The sequence below is a fragment of the Natator depressus genome, chromosome 2 (genome assembly GCF_965152275.1).
Source record: "Natator depressus isolate rNatDep1 chromosome 2, rNatDep2.hap1, whole genome shotgun sequence".
Classification (NCBI taxonomy): domain Eukaryota; kingdom Metazoa; phylum Chordata; order Testudines; family Cheloniidae; genus Natator; species Natator depressus.
Genome location: NC_134235.1, coordinates 262,083,394 through 262,100,065, shown reverse-complemented (window position 1 = coordinate 262,100,065; position 16,672 = coordinate 262,083,394). Strand labels below are relative to the sequence as shown.

The window sequence follows — 16,672 nt, the reverse complement described above, 5'->3', positions numbered from 1 at the left end:
TTTATAACTTGGGCATGGGTACACTGGGGATTTATATATGCTTGAATAATTGTAACCTTGCTTGTGACTCTAAGAAAACGTGTGATACAAACTAGACGTGGTGCTTGTGTGTGTGTGTGTCACTCTCCATGGTCTTCCTGTGCTCCGAGAGGCTCTAAATCTGAAGCAGGTAGCAGAAGTGACTGTCCCTCTGTTCAGCTTGACACTGTGGCAACCAGAGCCGGACCCAGGGTGTTGTAATACCCCATTACTAAATTCAATTTAAATAAAATAAAAGGCTACATCAGCATCTCCCATTGGTTAGCTCAGGGGGCTCCCCCCCGAGCACACTGGCTTTTGTAGCTCCCACTCTTGGGCAGCTCTCTCTCTCTCTCCCCACCCATTATACAGCACAATACTTTTTGCATTAGAAAATGATAATCTATAAATAGAAACTGATGATGTTTTACTTTGGCTGAATGAACCCTCTCAGGCAGCTCCTCTTTGGACAGGACTAGTTCCCCAGAGCAGTGTGACACAAAGCTTTGGAAAAACTTCCTCTCCTGGAGACTCAGGGGGCTGCAGTTTATGTCCTGACACACTGGGTCCATGTGCTCTTAAGCATCCCATGGTCTGGGTAGGCTGCAGCTCTCTCTTTCTTTGCCTCTCTGGCACACTGTCTGTTACCTCTTCACAGAAATGGGGCCACATGGCCCAGCTGTCCAGGCACCCAGCACCAGTGCTGCCCCATCCCACCCTGCATCTTCCCAGTCACTTCAGCGCACCCTTTCCCAGAGCTCCAGCCTGGTGGATGCTCAGTGTTTACAGGTCACCTCTCCAAGGACAGACGATAGTTGAAAGCAAAGAGACACAGGCTTTGTAAGGGTTCCCAAAACACTCTCACTCTTTACTGTATCTAGCACAAGAACTACACAGATCTAGACAAAGTAATAAACACGTCTCTACCCACTTCCCTGCCTCAGCTTCCTCACCCCTCTGGAGCAATTTTGAGCTTAGACCAGAGTCCTCTAAGGAGTCCAGGATCCTTCCTCTCCTCCTGCACATGGCTTCTCCTCTGGAGCAGGGAGTCTCTCAAGTCTCTTCTCTCTTTCAAATGGCCAGTGAGAGAGACTTTCTTTCATAACCTCCAGCCCCCTTTGCCAGGTGACTCTCTGATCACCATAATTAGGTGATCAAAGCACCCCCCTCCCCTCCCACACACACTAAGTGATCTGTTGCTTAGTTACCACCCTCCCCCATCACACAGATAGCTACCACCCAGGGCAAGGCAGTCTTTCTAGTCTGAAGTTCGCACTTGAAAGACTTGCTTGCCCTGGGTGGTAGCTATCTGTGTGATGGGTCGAGACCCCTGGGATGTCATCTGAGCTGCTTAGACACCACTGAGCCTCCCTTCTCTGCCAGCCTGGGCCCCCCTATTACCTGCTCTTGCTGAGCCAGGCCCTCCAGCCTCCTCCAGCCCAGGACACAGGCAGGGCCGCATCCAGCTGCAGAAGTACAGACACTGAGAACAGATCTGGGATTTACTCCAGCACCTAGGCGTTTACCCCCCTTGGGGTACGAACCCAAATTTAAATGAAGTTTGCCTCTTTCCTCAATGTGAAAGAAGATCTACACAGCCTCTTGCCAGCCTCTAGGAAATTCACAGCTACAGCGCAGGCCGGCAGAGTTCACCCTGGCACGTCCTTCTTAAGGGGAGACTCTTTCACAGCATCACAGAAACATGGTGCTGGAAGGGCCCTCGAGGGGTCATCAGTCCTGCCCCTGCGCTGAGGCAGGGCCAAGGTAACCCAAACCAGCCCTGACCAGGGTTTGTCCAACCTGTTCTTAAGCCCCTCCAGTGACAGGTGATGCTCTGGGGTTCACCCAGCCCAGTGAGGGGTTGTCACCCCTGCCCTGTAACCCTGAGTGCGTCCACACTGTGCAGCTTTGGCTCAGCGCCCTGGCACCAGCAACCTGTTCACAGCACAGTGCCCTCACCCTGGCGTCTGCCAGCCTGGTTACTCCTGGCAGGGCGACACCGGCCGCCCTTCCAGCCCTGAGTCTCCCCAGCACGGTCTCTCCCGCAGAGTCCAGTCCCCCTGCCTGGACCTGCCAGCAGTTCTCAGGCTGGCTGCCTCCAGAGAGAGCTGCTCCCCCACGCCGGCTGGCTGAGCTGGGGCTGGGGGGTTAAGCCTGTAGTGTTTGCAATGAAACAAGGGCACCTGTATGAACAAAGAACAGACCCGTGAGCGATTTCAAGTGAGAGAGAAAGGGAGAGGAAAGATTACAAAGAAAACAAACCAAACACGCTCTCTAGTGGCTAAAACTGCATTCTAGCAAGTTACAGTCTTTGCCTCAGGAGGCTCACAGAGGTGTGAGCTGCTCCATTCCTATCCATGGATGTTCCCATCCCCTCCCCCGTATCAGTGCCGGAGTGCCTGTGCCATGCATCGAGTATGCCTGTTCTCAGCTCCCCACTCCCATCTCAGGGCTCTGTGCCTGGGGGATGCATCAGCCATGCCTGTTCTTTGTGCCCAGTAAAGATCAGGTCCATCATGCCTTCTGATGCTGGGCAGGAACTCAGTGAGTCTCTCCCAGTGGAGAACTGATTCATCAGTGCTGGGACACTGGTGTCTCTCTGGTGTCATTTTCAGTTTGGCAGCCAACCCTTCCCGTGTCAGCCCAGCACCACACCATACCCCAGACAAAGCACTGCCCAGGAAAGGGTGCCAGGGTAGGAATTGGGAGGGGGGCTGCTGAATGGCTTTGGGGTACACATGTGGGGTGTTGAACTTCCTCAATATTGCACACGCGACTCCACTTTTTACTTTCAGCCTAAATCAGGATAAAGAGTTGAAATATCAAAACTTTTCACTGAATGAAAAGATCAGCAATGAAAGATAACAATCGTCAGCTATGTTAAGGGTTCTTACAAAGAGCATGGTGATCAATTTTTCTCTTTCTACACTAAAGGTAGGAGAAGAAGCAAAGGGCTTAATCTCCAGCAACAGAGATTTAGGTTGTATATTAGGAAAAACTTTCTAACTATAAGGGTAGTTAAACTCTGGAACAGGCTTACAAGGGAGGTTGTGAAATTCTGATCACTGGAGGTTTTTAAGAACAGCTCGGATAAACACCTGTTGGGGATGGTCTAGGTTTTCTTGGCCCTGCCTCAGCACAGGGGTGGGCTAGATGACCTCTCGAGGCCCCTTCCAGCTCTACATGTCTATGATTCTATAGCAATATCCCCAAGCTGAAATATTTTGGTATGTTAAACTGATCCAAAAATGTGTCATTCTGAATCAGTTCCACATTAAATCACATTTGCCCCTGGAACTGCATGGGAGTTGTAGTCTGGATACCTCATGCCCCCATTCTCCCCAATGGATTGGTCTCCCTGGCCAGATTACATCATGGGAGATGTAGTCCAACTGTCTGCCCAGGAAGGCTGGCCATGGGTGCATGAAACACCGAAATGACAACTCCTATAAGGCAATATGGCCCCACAGGGATATGCCGTTTAATGGTGAACTGATTCACACAGCCAGGCCGAACAGCAACATCTACTTCCTGAGCAGATGGAAGACACAAAACATCATCTCCATGGACACACCATCTATAACCCCCTAGGCACTACAAACAGCTCTAAATATGCTGAATAGCTCTGTAGGAGGACCTCAGAAAACCTGAGCAACCATCTAACTCTCAATTGCCCGCTTCATTTTAAGTGGTCTCCTACTGCATGTGTGAACCTTTTATGCTTAACAATTAGGGCTGTCGATTAATCACAGTTAACTCATACGATTAACTCAAAAAAATTAATCATGATTTTAAAAATTAATTGCAGTTAATCACAGTTTTAATCGCACTGTTAAATGATAGACTACCAATTGAAATTTATTAAATATTTGTGGATGTTTTTCTACATTTTCAAATATATTGATTTCAATTACAACAAAGAATACAAAGTGTACAGTGCTCACTTTATATTATTTTATTCGATTACAAATATTTACACTGTAAAAATGATAAAAGAAATAGTTTTTTTCAATTCACTTCATACAAGTACTATAGTGCAATCTTTTTATTGTGAAAGTGCAACTTACAAATGTAGATTTTTTTTGTTACATAACTGCACTCAAAAACAAAACAATGTAAAACTTTAGAGCCCACAAGTCCACTCAGTCCTACTTCTTATTCAGCCAATTACTCAGACAAACAAGTTTGTTTACATTTACAGGTCATAATGGTGCCCACTTTTTATTTACAATGTCACCTGAAAGTGAGAACAGGTGTTCGCATGGCACTTTTGTAGCCAGCATTGACAGGTATTTGTGTACGAATTACACCTGGTAGGACACACCTGCTGCGAATTATACCTGATAGGACACGCACAGTTCGAATCTAGGCTGAGGCACATAAACAAAGTCCACAACTGCAGAGTTCCCAAAAGACACTAAGTTTATTACGCTCGAGCGTGGTGCCCCCCTGCTAGCCGGGGGGGGACCCTGAATACAGATTATACAAAGGTTATATATTTTTTAGCAAAGCATGTTGCCCTCGTGCATCGGAAACCTTAGCCAATAAACAAACCCTTTTCTTATCTACCACCTATCCCTGCTTGGTGCATTCCTCATGCTAAACCAGTATGTTAATTACACAGCATGGTCCTAAAGCCATGCATCAGTAACTTTTATTATCAGGATGGGAGGCCTCACATCAAGGCCAAGAGACAGGGAGTTAGAGACTGACAAAAACCAGATACTGGGAGTCAAGGCAGGCTGGAGACAAGGAGGAGGATTTTCACAGGGATTCAGTATCTAAGGATCACTCCTCCTGGTGTATGATGTGCTGGCATTTAAACAATGGTGGGCCCCAAACCAAAATGGAGTCACATGTGCTAACTTTTCCTTAACAGTGCCAGATATGCTAAACATTCGTATGCCCCTTCATGCTTCGGCCACCATTCCAGAAAACATGCTTCCATGTTGATGATGCTTGTTAAGAGAATAATGTGTTAATGAAATTTATGACTGAACTCCTTGTGGGGAGAGTTGTATGTCTCCAGCTCTGTTTTACTTGCATTCTGCAATATATTTCATGTTATAGCAGTCTCAGATGATGATCCAGTATATGTTGTTCATTTTAACAACACTTTCATTGCAGATTTGACAAAACATAAAGAAGGTACCAATGTGAAATTTCTAAAGATAGCTACAGCAGTTGACCCAAGGTTTAAGAATATAAAGTGCCTTCCAAAATCTGAGTGGGACAAGATGTGGAGCATGCTTCCAGAAGTCTTAAAAGAGCAACACTCCAATGCGGAAACTACAGAACCCGAACAACCAAAAAAGCAAATCAAACTTCTGTTGGTGGCATCTGACTCAGATAATGAAAATGAACATGCGTCGGTCTGCACTGCTTTGGATCATTATCAAGCAGAACCCGTCATCAGCATGGACACTGGAATGGTGGCTGAAGAATGAATCATAGAATCATAGAACTGGAAGGGACCTCGAGAGATCATCTAGTCCAGTCCCCTGCACTTAAGGCAGGACTAAGTATTATCTAGACCATCCCTGACAGGTGTTTGTCCAACCTGCTCTTAAAAATCTTCAGTGATGGAGATTCCACAACCTCCCTGGGCAATTTATTCCCATGCTTAACCACTCTGACAGTTAGGAAGTTTTTCCTAATGTCAAACCTAAACCGCCCTGGCTGCAATTTAAGCCCATTGCTTCTTGTCCTATCCTCAGAGGTTAAGAAGAACTATTTTTCTCCCTCCTCCTTGTAACAACCTTTTATGTACTTGAAAACTGTTATCATGTCCCCCCTCAGTCTTCTCTTCTCCAGAATAAACAAACCCAATTTTTTCAATCTTCCCTCATAGGTCATGTTTTCTAGACCTTTAATCATTTTTGTTGCTCTTCTCTGGACTTTCTCCAATCTGTCCACATCTTTCCTGAAATGTGGCGCCCAGAACTGGACACAGTACTCCAGGTGAGGCCTAATCAGCGCAGAGTAGAGCGAAAGAATTACTTCTTCTGTCTTGCTTACAATACTCATGCTAATGCATCCCAGAATTATGTTCCCTTTTTTTGCAACAGAGTTACACTGTTGACTCATATTTAACTTGTGATCCACTATGACCCCTAGATCCCTTTCCGCAGTACTCCTTCCTAGGCAGTCATCTCCCATTTTGTATGTGTGCAACTGATTGTTCCTTCCTAAGTAGAGTACTTTGCATTTGTTCTTATTGAATTTCATCCTATTTACTTCAGACCATTTCTCCAGTTTGTCCAGATCATTTTGAATTTTAATCCTATCCTTCAAAGCACTTGCAGCCCCTCCCAGCTTGGTATTGTCCACAAACTTTATAAGTGTACTCTCTATGCCATTATCTAAATCATTGATGAAGATATTGAACAGAACCGGACCCAGAACCGATCCCTGCGGGATCCCACTCATTATGCCCTTCCAACATGACTGTGAACCACTGATAACTACTCCCTGGGAACGATTTTCCAACCAGTTTTGCACCCACCTTATAGTAGCTCCATTTAGGTTGTATTTCCCTAGTTGGTTTATGAGAAGGTCGTGAGAGACAGTATCAAAAGCCTTACTAAAGTCAAGATATACCACATCTACCGCTTCCCCCCGCCCCCATCCACTAGGCTTGTTACCCTGTAAAAGAAAGGTATCAGGTTGGTTTGACACGATTTGTTCTTGACAAATCCATGCTACTGTTACTTATCACCTTATTATCTTCTAGGTGTTTGCAAATTGATTTCTTAATTATTTGCTCCATTATCTTTCCGGGTACAGAAGTTAAGCTGACTGGTCTGTAATTCCCCGGGTTGTCCTTATTTCCCTTTTTATAGATGGGCACTATACTTGCCCTTTTCCAGTCTTCTGGAATGTCTCCCATCTTCCATGACTTTTCAAGGATAATTGCTAAAGGCTCAGATATCTCCTCAGTCAGCTCCTTGAGTAGTCTAGGATGCATTTCATCAGGCTGTGGTGATTTGAAGACATCTAACTTGTCTAAGTAATTTTTGACTTGTTCTTTCCCTATTTTAGGGCATGGCTATACTGAAAACTTCAAAGCGTTCCCAGCGCTCCAAGCCTGTCCACACTAGCGCTTTAAAGCGCTCTGACTTGCTGTGCTCAGGGGGGTGATTTTTCACCCCCCTGAGCCAGCAAGTTAGAGCGCTATAAAATGTAAGTGTAGCCAAGCCCTTAGACTCTGATCCTACCTCATTTTCACTGGCATTCACTATGTTAGATGTCCAATCGCCACCAACCTTCTTGGTGAAAACCAAAACAAAGAAGTTATTAAGCACCTCTGCCATTTCCACATTTTTTGTTATTGTCTTTTCCCCCTCATTGAGTAACGAGTCTACTCTGTCCTTGGTCTTCCTCTTGCTCTAATGTATTTGTAGAATGTTTTCTTGTTTCCTTTTATGTCCCTAGCTAGTTTGATCTCGATTTGTGCCTGGCTTTTCTAATTTTGTCCCTACATGAAGGAACATATGAATCTTTAGTGCATCTGGCATGTAAATATATCTTGTGACGCTGGCTACAACATTGCCATGCAAATGCCTGTTCTCACTTTCAGGTGATATTGTAAACAAGAAGTGGGCAACATTATCTCCTGCAAATGTAAACAAACTTGTTTGTCTGAGTGATTGGCTGAACAAGAAGTAGGACTGAGTGGACTTGTAGGCTCTAAAGATTTACATTGTTTTATTTTTAGTGCAGTTATATTTTGTACGTAATTCTACATTTGTAAGTTCAACTTTCATGATAAAGAGGTTGCACTACTGTACTTCTATCAGGTGAACTGAAAAATACCATTTCTTTTGTTTTTTACAGTGCAAATATTTGTAATAAAAAATAAATATGAAGTGAGCACTGAACACTTTGCATTCTGTGTTGTAATTGAAATCAGTATATTTGAAAATTTAGAAAACATCCAAAAATATTTAAATACATGGTATTCTATTATTGTTTAACAGCGCAATTAATTTTTTTAATCACTTGATGTTAGGGGGCTTATTCCTTCACCCACTTACTTCCCTGGTTCTTCTCGCATGAACAGAGAGCAACAATACCCGAAGTCCAAAGGTGCAAACAATTCGATGTTTATTGGGGTGAACTTCCAGCAAGCATGATTCCAGTTTCCTTCCTTAGTATCCTCCTTCCCAACTCTGACACCACAGAGCCTTACACCTGTGTCCCTGTTCCCATTTCTCCCTTTAACCAAACAGGATTCCAGTTTCCTTACTCCCATTCCCTGTTCCCATTTCCCCCTTTAGCAAAACATGGTTCCAATTTCTCCACCCCCATACCCTGTTCCCATCTCTCCCTCACACACACCCACCCCCTCCCATCAAGGCCCACTCACTTCCTCATTGACTACAGATTATATAGTAAAACTTCAGTTCTGCTTAGCTATACCTTAACCAATCATTTTCCTGAAATTTAACTAACCAATCCTAACATATTGTAACATGATTATGTAACCAATTATATCCCACCACCTTAATTAGTTTACACCCAGCAAAATTAATTATACAGCAGACAGGAACAATCACAGAACCAGACAGAGATTATACAGACAAACAATAGCAAAGTGGGAACTATAATGACAAAACAATACAGAAGTGAGGATTTCACATCCCAGTATTGATAAGTGAGTTCTTGCCAGACAGGATGCTGTTTCCTTTTACATTTTCTAGGCACTTCCCTTTCTCTGGAGGTGATAGGCATTATCAGGACAGGATTGTATTCAGGACAGGATTGTATTCCTAACAGCCCAATAGCACCTTATTTCAATGTGACTAGTTTGGAATGTGAGGATGTGACCTGTCGCTTCCTAGCTTATGGCTGCCTCTGCTGCTTAGCCAAAGGCCTTAGCCTAAGAACAGGGCCTCAGACTGTTACAGTAAGAGAAGGCCCTTACACCAGCAGACAGTGATTTTGATTCTTTCTTTTATACTTCTAGAACTAGCCAAGTGATAAGAATACCCCTAAATTCTTAAAGTACAGGCCTTTACAGACAGGCCTGAATATCTATATCCTAACACTTGACAGCCCTATTAACAATCTGTCCCTACTTGTATTTAGCTTAGACACTCTTGTTACTTTCCCCAGACCAGAAGTAGAGCTCTGTGAAGCCTGAAAGCTTCTCTCTTTCACCAACAGAAGTTGGTCCAATAAAAGATATTACCTCACCACCGTGTCTCTCTAATCTCCTCGGACCGACACAGCTCCATCTACACTGCACACAACTATGGTAAGTATTTTGGATCAGTTCAACACAAGTTATTTTAGGGGGGCCTGTATCTTAGGAACAACTTGCTCAAATGACCCCAAATCTGGCTCATTAAACCTACCCCAGTGAATCACACACATTTTCAAGGCATTATGGGTTTCCATATGGATTGTAGAACACTTACTAAAAATCAATTGTTAAATAATAAGCTTGTCTCAACCTTAATTACTGTGGTGCACCACACCATTGTCATAATGATTATTTTATAGATGCCAGTATAGATTACGCAAATGAGTCTTTTATGATATATTTACATAATATTGTTATAAACTTTGTTTAGTGACAGATAAGATTGCATCTGCTCCAGCAGCACAGATGTGGAGAAGAGTGTTAAACCAGCAGGTCGGCAGGGTAAAGGACTGGAAGGGAGATGGGAAAGGGCCTTGGTGTGGATTTGTGTGGCCCAAACAAAAGGTTTATGGCATCTTATCAAAGAGGGGAATCATGTGACCATTTCTATACTGTATGATCCTGTTAGACACAGGGCCCTGCAGGGGAGGCTGCCCCAGTACAGCAAGGTCCCTTTGTCAGTATCTGAGCACGCGATGTCTCTGCACACTCAGGCCATGCCTCCACTCCAAACTTTGGTTGAGGCAAGTTACGTCAGTGTACAGCCAGCGAAGTTTGTATATTGCTTGGGTGCGTATGTAACCCACACACCTCCTGGGTTCAGTCCCATCTCGTGGCACCGAGACCACTTAGAGAGAGAGAGAAAATGAGTCTGCTCGACAGCCTGAGCTAGCAGCCAGCTGGCTTTTAGCTCATGCTGTAGAGGCTCATGCACCAAGCTCCAGAGGTCACCGGTTCGATCCCGCCCAACGACGACCGGGGTCTGTCGGAGTTATACGTACATACTTGGCTGCTTGCATCAGCGCTGTGCGCATTCAGCAGGGGTGCTTTTGTCACTAAGAAGTGAGGTGCACCACGGTATCCCAGTGTGCCCCATGCTGCCATCCGGCACAATGATTTTGGGGAAATGTTTGCAATGTATTGTGGGTAGAAATGACTCACCCGGAGATCTCTGGGACCTAGGCATCATGTTCCCAACATGCAATTTTCTCCATCCCATAATTTTTGTGCTTTTTAAAAAAAAATCCCACAAATCTGTGTGGCACTTTGCAGTGCCTGCCGTCTCGGACGGAAGCGTGGAGCGTGCCAAGCGCCGCACTATTGTCATGAGCACTGCAAGCTCAGGGTGAACCATCCACCAGTATTTTCAGACTTGCAGGAAGAACAGCAACAACTGGGGACATAGTGATTTCCTGGAGGACAGTTTGCCGAGGGACACAGCGAGAACCAATTCAAGGTTGTTAGTGGCATTCACGGAGCAGCTGCAGACATTCGAGTGCTGCTTCTGGGCCCATGAAACAAGCACTGACGGGTGGGGTCACGTTGTAATGCAGGATTGGGAAGACTAGCAGGGGCTGCAGGACTTTTGGATGCACAAGGTGAAGGCCACACTCCCGGATCCGTGCACTGAGCTCCCCCCAGCCCTCCAGGCAGCGACACCAGAGTGAAAGCTGTACTGACAATGGAGAAGTGAGCAGCGATCACACTGGAAGCTTGCAATGCCAGATTGCTACTGCTCAGTGGGACATCAGTTTGAAGTTGGAAAATCCACAGTGGGAGCTGTTGTCATGCCAGTGTGCGGGGCCATTAACCATCTCCTGCTATGCAGGACAGTGACTCTCGGCAATGAGCAGGATTTGCAGCAGTGGGGTTCCTGAACTGTGGTGGAGCAACAGATGGCACGTATATCCCCAGTTTGGCCTCAGTCCACCTTGCCAAAGTGCACATCAACAGCGAGGGCTGCTTCTCCATGGTTATGCAAGCACTGGTGGATCACCAGGGACACTTCACTGACATCAGTGCGGGCTGGTCAGGGAAGGTGAATGACACTCACATCTCTAAGAACACAGGACTGTTCAGAAAGCTGCAAGCAGGGACTTTCTTTCTCAAATGGCAGGTTACCATTGGCGATGTTGAAATGCCAGTAGTGATCCAGCCTCCCCCTTATGCCCCTGGCTCATGAAGCCGTACACCGGCCACCTCAACAGCGCCCAGGGAAGATTCAGCTCCTGGCTCAGCAGGTGCAGCAGGACGCTTGAATGCGCCTTTGGTAGCGTGACAGGCACCTGAGGGTGTTTACTCGCAGACGATGCAAGGCATGCCTTTTACAAACCACACCGTACTCCTGTAACAGCGATGAACATGTGGGTACAGGGGGTAACATGGGATACAGTATGTCACAGTGTCACGTTAGCTACCCTCCAGTCATCTGGTACAGAACCTGATTTAAGTGATCGGTTACATACCCCAGTTAGTACTTCTGCAATTTCACATTTGAGTTCCTGCAGAACTCTCGGGTGAATCCCATCTGGTCCTGGTGACTTATTATGGTTTAATTTATCAATTTGTTCTAAAACCTCCACTGTCGATACCTCAATCTGGGACAGTTCCTCAGATTTGTCACCTAAAAAGAATGGCTTAAGTGTAGGAATTTTCCTCACATCCTCTGCAGTGAAGACCAATGCAAAGAATTCACTCAGCTTCTCCTCAAAGGCCTTGTCTTCCATGAGCGCTTCTTTCACACCTTGATTGTCCAGTGTCCCCACAGATTGTTTGCCGGGCTTCCTGCTTCTGATGTACTGAAAACAAAACTTCGCTGTTAGTTTTTGAGCCTTTGGCTGGCAGTTCTTCAAATTCTTTTTGCAGAGCAGCACAACGCCATTCAGGGAGGCGATTTTACTGTGTCACTATAATAAGGCACTTGTGCTGCCCAGAGACCAGACTGAGTATAGACACATGCACATATAGGTCGATGGAAGGCAACTTAACTCGACCTACCTTTGTAGTGCAGACCAGCCCTGAAGAACATCATGATGTGGAACAGAGAAATGTTTCAGTGTATTTGTCCATAGGGTCGGAGAGAAGCAGCCTCCAGGCGCTGTACCAGCCATATCACCCTTTGATTGGAGCGGCAGGCAGGTAGATAGCACACGCATACAGAGCTCTTTTTGCCTTAATAACCTGTCAACAGCAGCCTCAAGGGCTCGTCATACTGTGACACTTGGGGCGAGTGGCCACCCTGAGGGGGAAGTGCAGGAAGGGGAGTGAGCTGCAGCATGAAGACGGGAGCCATTGGTAAAGAGGGCAGTTCCACGGGGAATCCTCGAGTAGAACATTTTGCATCCTTACCTGCTGAAGGCAGAACTTTCTGTCCTGAAGAATAACAGCCAAAAATAACTATTAATTCCGACAAACTGTCTTCAGACACAGCCTCCGCCCAGGATTTCACTGAGTTTTAGGGATAAGGGGAGTTTGAAACATCCATGTTATTCTGTTACTGAGATCATTTTTAAGTAATTTTATTTCAATTTTTAGAGTAACAGCCGAGTTAGTCTGTATTCGCTAAGGTGCCACAAGTACTCCTTTTCTTATTTCAATTTTTAACTTTTATGGCCACAGTCACTGGTGTGCCATGCCGGAGCAGTGCAGAACAGTGCACGCAGGCTGCCCGGTTACCTGCTTTGCATCACTGGAGCAATGCAAGGCAACCGGAGTGTACGCCCAAGTTACGCCCTGCCCCCTTCCTCCACATTCCCACCTGCCTCTTCTACCTCTCTGCATTCCTCTGTGCACACTCCCCAAATCCCATCTCCCTTCTGTGCTTCACTTTCCTCTGCATCCATCCCCGGAGATCCCCCTCCCTTCTGCACCCCCGACAATCCCCTATACTCTTTCCACCTCCCACCTGTCCCTCGTTTCCCACCTCCCTGCTCTTTGGAGTAGATCTCACTCAACGAATTGCTTTGGAAAGGGAATATTGAGGGCCAGTGGTCAGGCAGCCTCAAGGCACTTGGGGAGCGTGGCTGCCCGGATGGGGCAGTGCAGGAAGGGGAGTGAGCTCCAGTGTGTGCTGTACCTCTGCCCTGCTGAGAACAGGGGAAGACGGCAGCCATTGGTAAAGAGGGCAGTTCTATGGCGAATCTTAAGTCCGGGGGCCAGGTTCAATTTTCTAGGGGCTCCTTCTGAAAACTGAAATAGCACCAGTGCGAGACCCCACCTGGAAATCTGGGAAACTATAGACCCCACCCTGGGTGCCCTGGCTGGCCAAAATTTCCCCATTTGCAGGTACCAAGTCAAGGGGTTTAAACAAAGAGAATATGATTGGGGAGCAGAATGGGGTGGGGGAGAACAGAATAAATTTGGGGAAACCAGCAATTAATGAATTTACAATATTAGGTCAGACTTTCACCCCCCGGGGCGTCTTAACAATAGTTCCAGCTTCCGGCCTCCTCTGGGAGTTGTGAGCGGCTGGTGCATCCTGGCCCCTTCCCCTCCCACAGCTCCCCCACTCACAGCTTGTCGTCCTGCAGTGGGGAAGCCCCAGGGCTCTGGCAGGTCCCTGTTGCCTGGGCAGCTCCAGGGGCTTTACCACCCGACCCAGCTGGGGTAGTTTCAGCTTTAATGACTGGGTGGGGGGCCTGGACTGGAGTCCCTTGGGCAGGCTGCTGCTCTGTGCAGCTTCAGCCCAAGCTACCTCCCCACCAGGGCTTGTGTTCGCGCCACTCGGTGCTGTCACCTCAAAGCCACCGCCTCAGCTCTGCACCGTCCACTCTTTGTCATCCTCAGCTCAGCTCTTTGGAGAGGAACCAGCAGGATACAGGGCCTTTAACAGAGTCCTCACCACCACACAGGCCCTGCCAGCAGAAGGTAAGAGCCTCTTTCTGAAACCACGACCTACCATATCTACTGCGTCCCCCCAGCCGCGTGGCCAGTAACACTGTCACAGAAGGAAATTCAGTTGGTCTGGCATGATTTGTTCTTGACAGATCCATGCTGGCTATTCTGTGTAACCCTGTTATCCTCCAGATGCTCACAAGCTGATTGGTTAATCATTTGTTCCAGTATCTTTCCAGATATTGAAGTTAGGCTGCCTGGTCTAGAATTCCCCAGGTCCTCTTTGTTCCCCCTTTTAACAAGAGAGACTATGTTTCCCCTTCTCCACTTGAACCCAGTTCTCTAGGACCTCACCTGTCCTCCATGAGTTGTCAAAGATAATCGCTAATGGTTCCAAGACGGCTTCAGCTAGTTCCTGAAATACCCTAGGGTGAATTTCATCAGGCCCTGCTGACTTGAATACATCTAATTTAGCTAAATATTCTTTCACCTGTTCTTTCGCTATTTTGGTTTTCATTCCTTCCCCCTCCTTGTTAATATTAATTGTGTTAAGTATCTGGCCACACTTTACCTTTTTAGTGATGACGGAAACAAAATAGGCATTAAACAGTTCAGCCTTCTTGGTGTCATCCATTACTAGCTCTCCCCAGGGCTGGATTACCCAATAGGCAGACTAAGCACGTCTGGCCCTGGCTCTCCCTCCCCACTAAATAGTGGGTCTAAACTTTCCTTTATCTTTCTCTTGCTGTGAATGAACTTATAGAACCTCTTCGAGTTCCTTTCATCTCCCCTGCTAGGTGTAACTCATTTTGTGCCTTTGCTTTTCTGATTTTGTCCCTACCTGCGTGCACTATTCTTTTGTACTCCTCCTTCACAATTTGTCCATTTCCACTTTTTGCAGGAGACCTTTTTGATTTTCAGGTAACTAAAGAGCTAATTAAATTCCTCTCTTTCGGCATAGAATAGGTGCTGCGACATTGCAAATCACCCCCCTCCCCCCCGAACCCGCACCAGATAACAGCATGTCTCAGCCCTGACCACAGAGCCAGCATCAGAGCAGAGGGCAGTCCCCATGGCACAGCCAGGCCCTGGAGCCAGCTGTCCTGGCGGCTCTGTGAGACCAAATCTCCCGCTGTGTATGCCGCTGTGGGGCCACCAGAATGGTGATGCTGAGTGCGAGGGTGCTCAGCTAGGCCATGCGGCTCGAGGAGGAGCATTGCATGCTGGGAGCTGTAGTCTCCACAGCATGTACCTGTAAATTAAAGCTACTGTGTGAACCCCCCCACCCCCCCCGCCATTGGCTCATGCACCATGGGGCTCTCTGGCCCCCACTCCTCAGCAGACAACACCAGGAGTAAATGAGGTGGAGGAAAGGAGCCAGCGAAGCCCTGGGCAGAGTCGTGCGGCTGTAGCTTGAGAGTCCCAGCTCCACCAACAGGCACAGGTCACGCAGAGCGAGTGTATTTGTTTATTTGCACTCTTGGCTCACGTTCCCCTCAGGTATAAAGGGGCGCAGTTCCACTCAGTGCAGCAGAGCTGGACCCACGTACACCCCAGGGAATTCAGCCCTTTATATGTAGCTTTAATTTCATTTAAATCTATCTGCCCCCGCACAGCGCCTTGGGAGGCCGGAGGGCCCCACGGGACAGGCCGTTCTGGTCCCCGTGCGGCCCGCGCTCCCCTTGTCTATTCCTGGGAACGAGGCAGGGGAGGGTGGGGATTGTGGGTTTGCAGGACTCAGAGAAAGGGGCCTTGGTTCCATCCCAGCTCCGCAGCAGGAGAAGCAGGGTGCGTTTGTGCCAGCTGGAGGGGGAAGGGGGGTTGGGATCCAGATTCTGTGTAACTGATCTCAGGGGTGTGGAGGGGAGGGGTGGGCTGCTGTCTAGCTACACAAGGGATGTGAGGCCTGGAAGGACTCCACCTCAGGTGGGTGCAGTAGCTAATCTCTGCTTGATGCTCCGTCCGCCTCCTCTCTCACGGGGGCAGGCTGGTCCCGCAGCGTGAGGCTGGAATAGCAGCCAGCACAGTAGAGCCCGTCTCTTGCTCTCTGCTTGGCTTTACGCTTTGCCGCCATGGGCCTTTCGTCTTCTCTCCTGGGCCTGGGGCTCAGGATCCCCTCAGCAGAGCGCCCCTCCTGCACGAGACAGAGATCATAGAATCATAGAATCATAGAATATCAGGGTTGGAAGGGACCCCAGAAGGTCATCTAGTCCAACCCCCTGCTCGAAGCAGGACCAATTCCCAGTTAAATCATCCCAGCCAGGGCTTTGTCAAGCCTGACCTTAAAAACCTCTAAGGAAGGAGATTCTACCACCTCCCTAGGTAACGCATTCCAGTGTTTCACCACCCTCTTAGTGAAAAAGTTTTTCCTAATATCCAATCTAAACCTCCCCCATTGCAACTTGAGACCATTACTCCTCGTTCTGTCATCTGCTACCATTGAGAACAGTCTAGAGCCATCCTCTTTGGAACCCCCTTTCAGGTAGTTGAAAGCAGCTATCAAATCCCCCCTCATTCTTCTCTTCTGCAGACTAAACAATCCCAGCTCCCTCAGCCTCTCTTCATAAGTCATGTGCTCTAGACCCCTAATCATTTTTGTTGCCCTTCGCTGGACTCTCTCCAATTTATCCACATCCTTCTTGTAGTGTGGGGCCCAAAACTGGACACAGTACT

General features: G+C 47.3%; 1 protein-coding gene across 5 annotated transcripts in view; it reads right to left on the bottom strand.

Moving 5' to 3' along the window:
- Positions 1 to 15,469: 15,469 nt before the first annotated feature.
- The window catches only part of LOC141981836 (uncharacterized), a 31,399-nt gene continuing 30,196 nt past the window's right edge, over positions 15,470 to 16,672 (bottom strand). The window contains exon 7 of one of the 5 annotated variants that reach the window (XM_074943475.1): positions 15,470 to 16,133. In XM_074943475.1, the coding sequence (XP_074799576.1) occupies positions 15,939 to 16,133 (195 nt within the window). In that variant the 3' untranslated portion in view covers positions 15,470 to 15,938. The remainder of the gene's footprint in view (positions 16,134 to 16,672) is intronic. The other 4 variants (XM_074943471.1, XM_074943474.1, XM_074943470.1 and 1 more) reach the window with 4 other exon arrangements.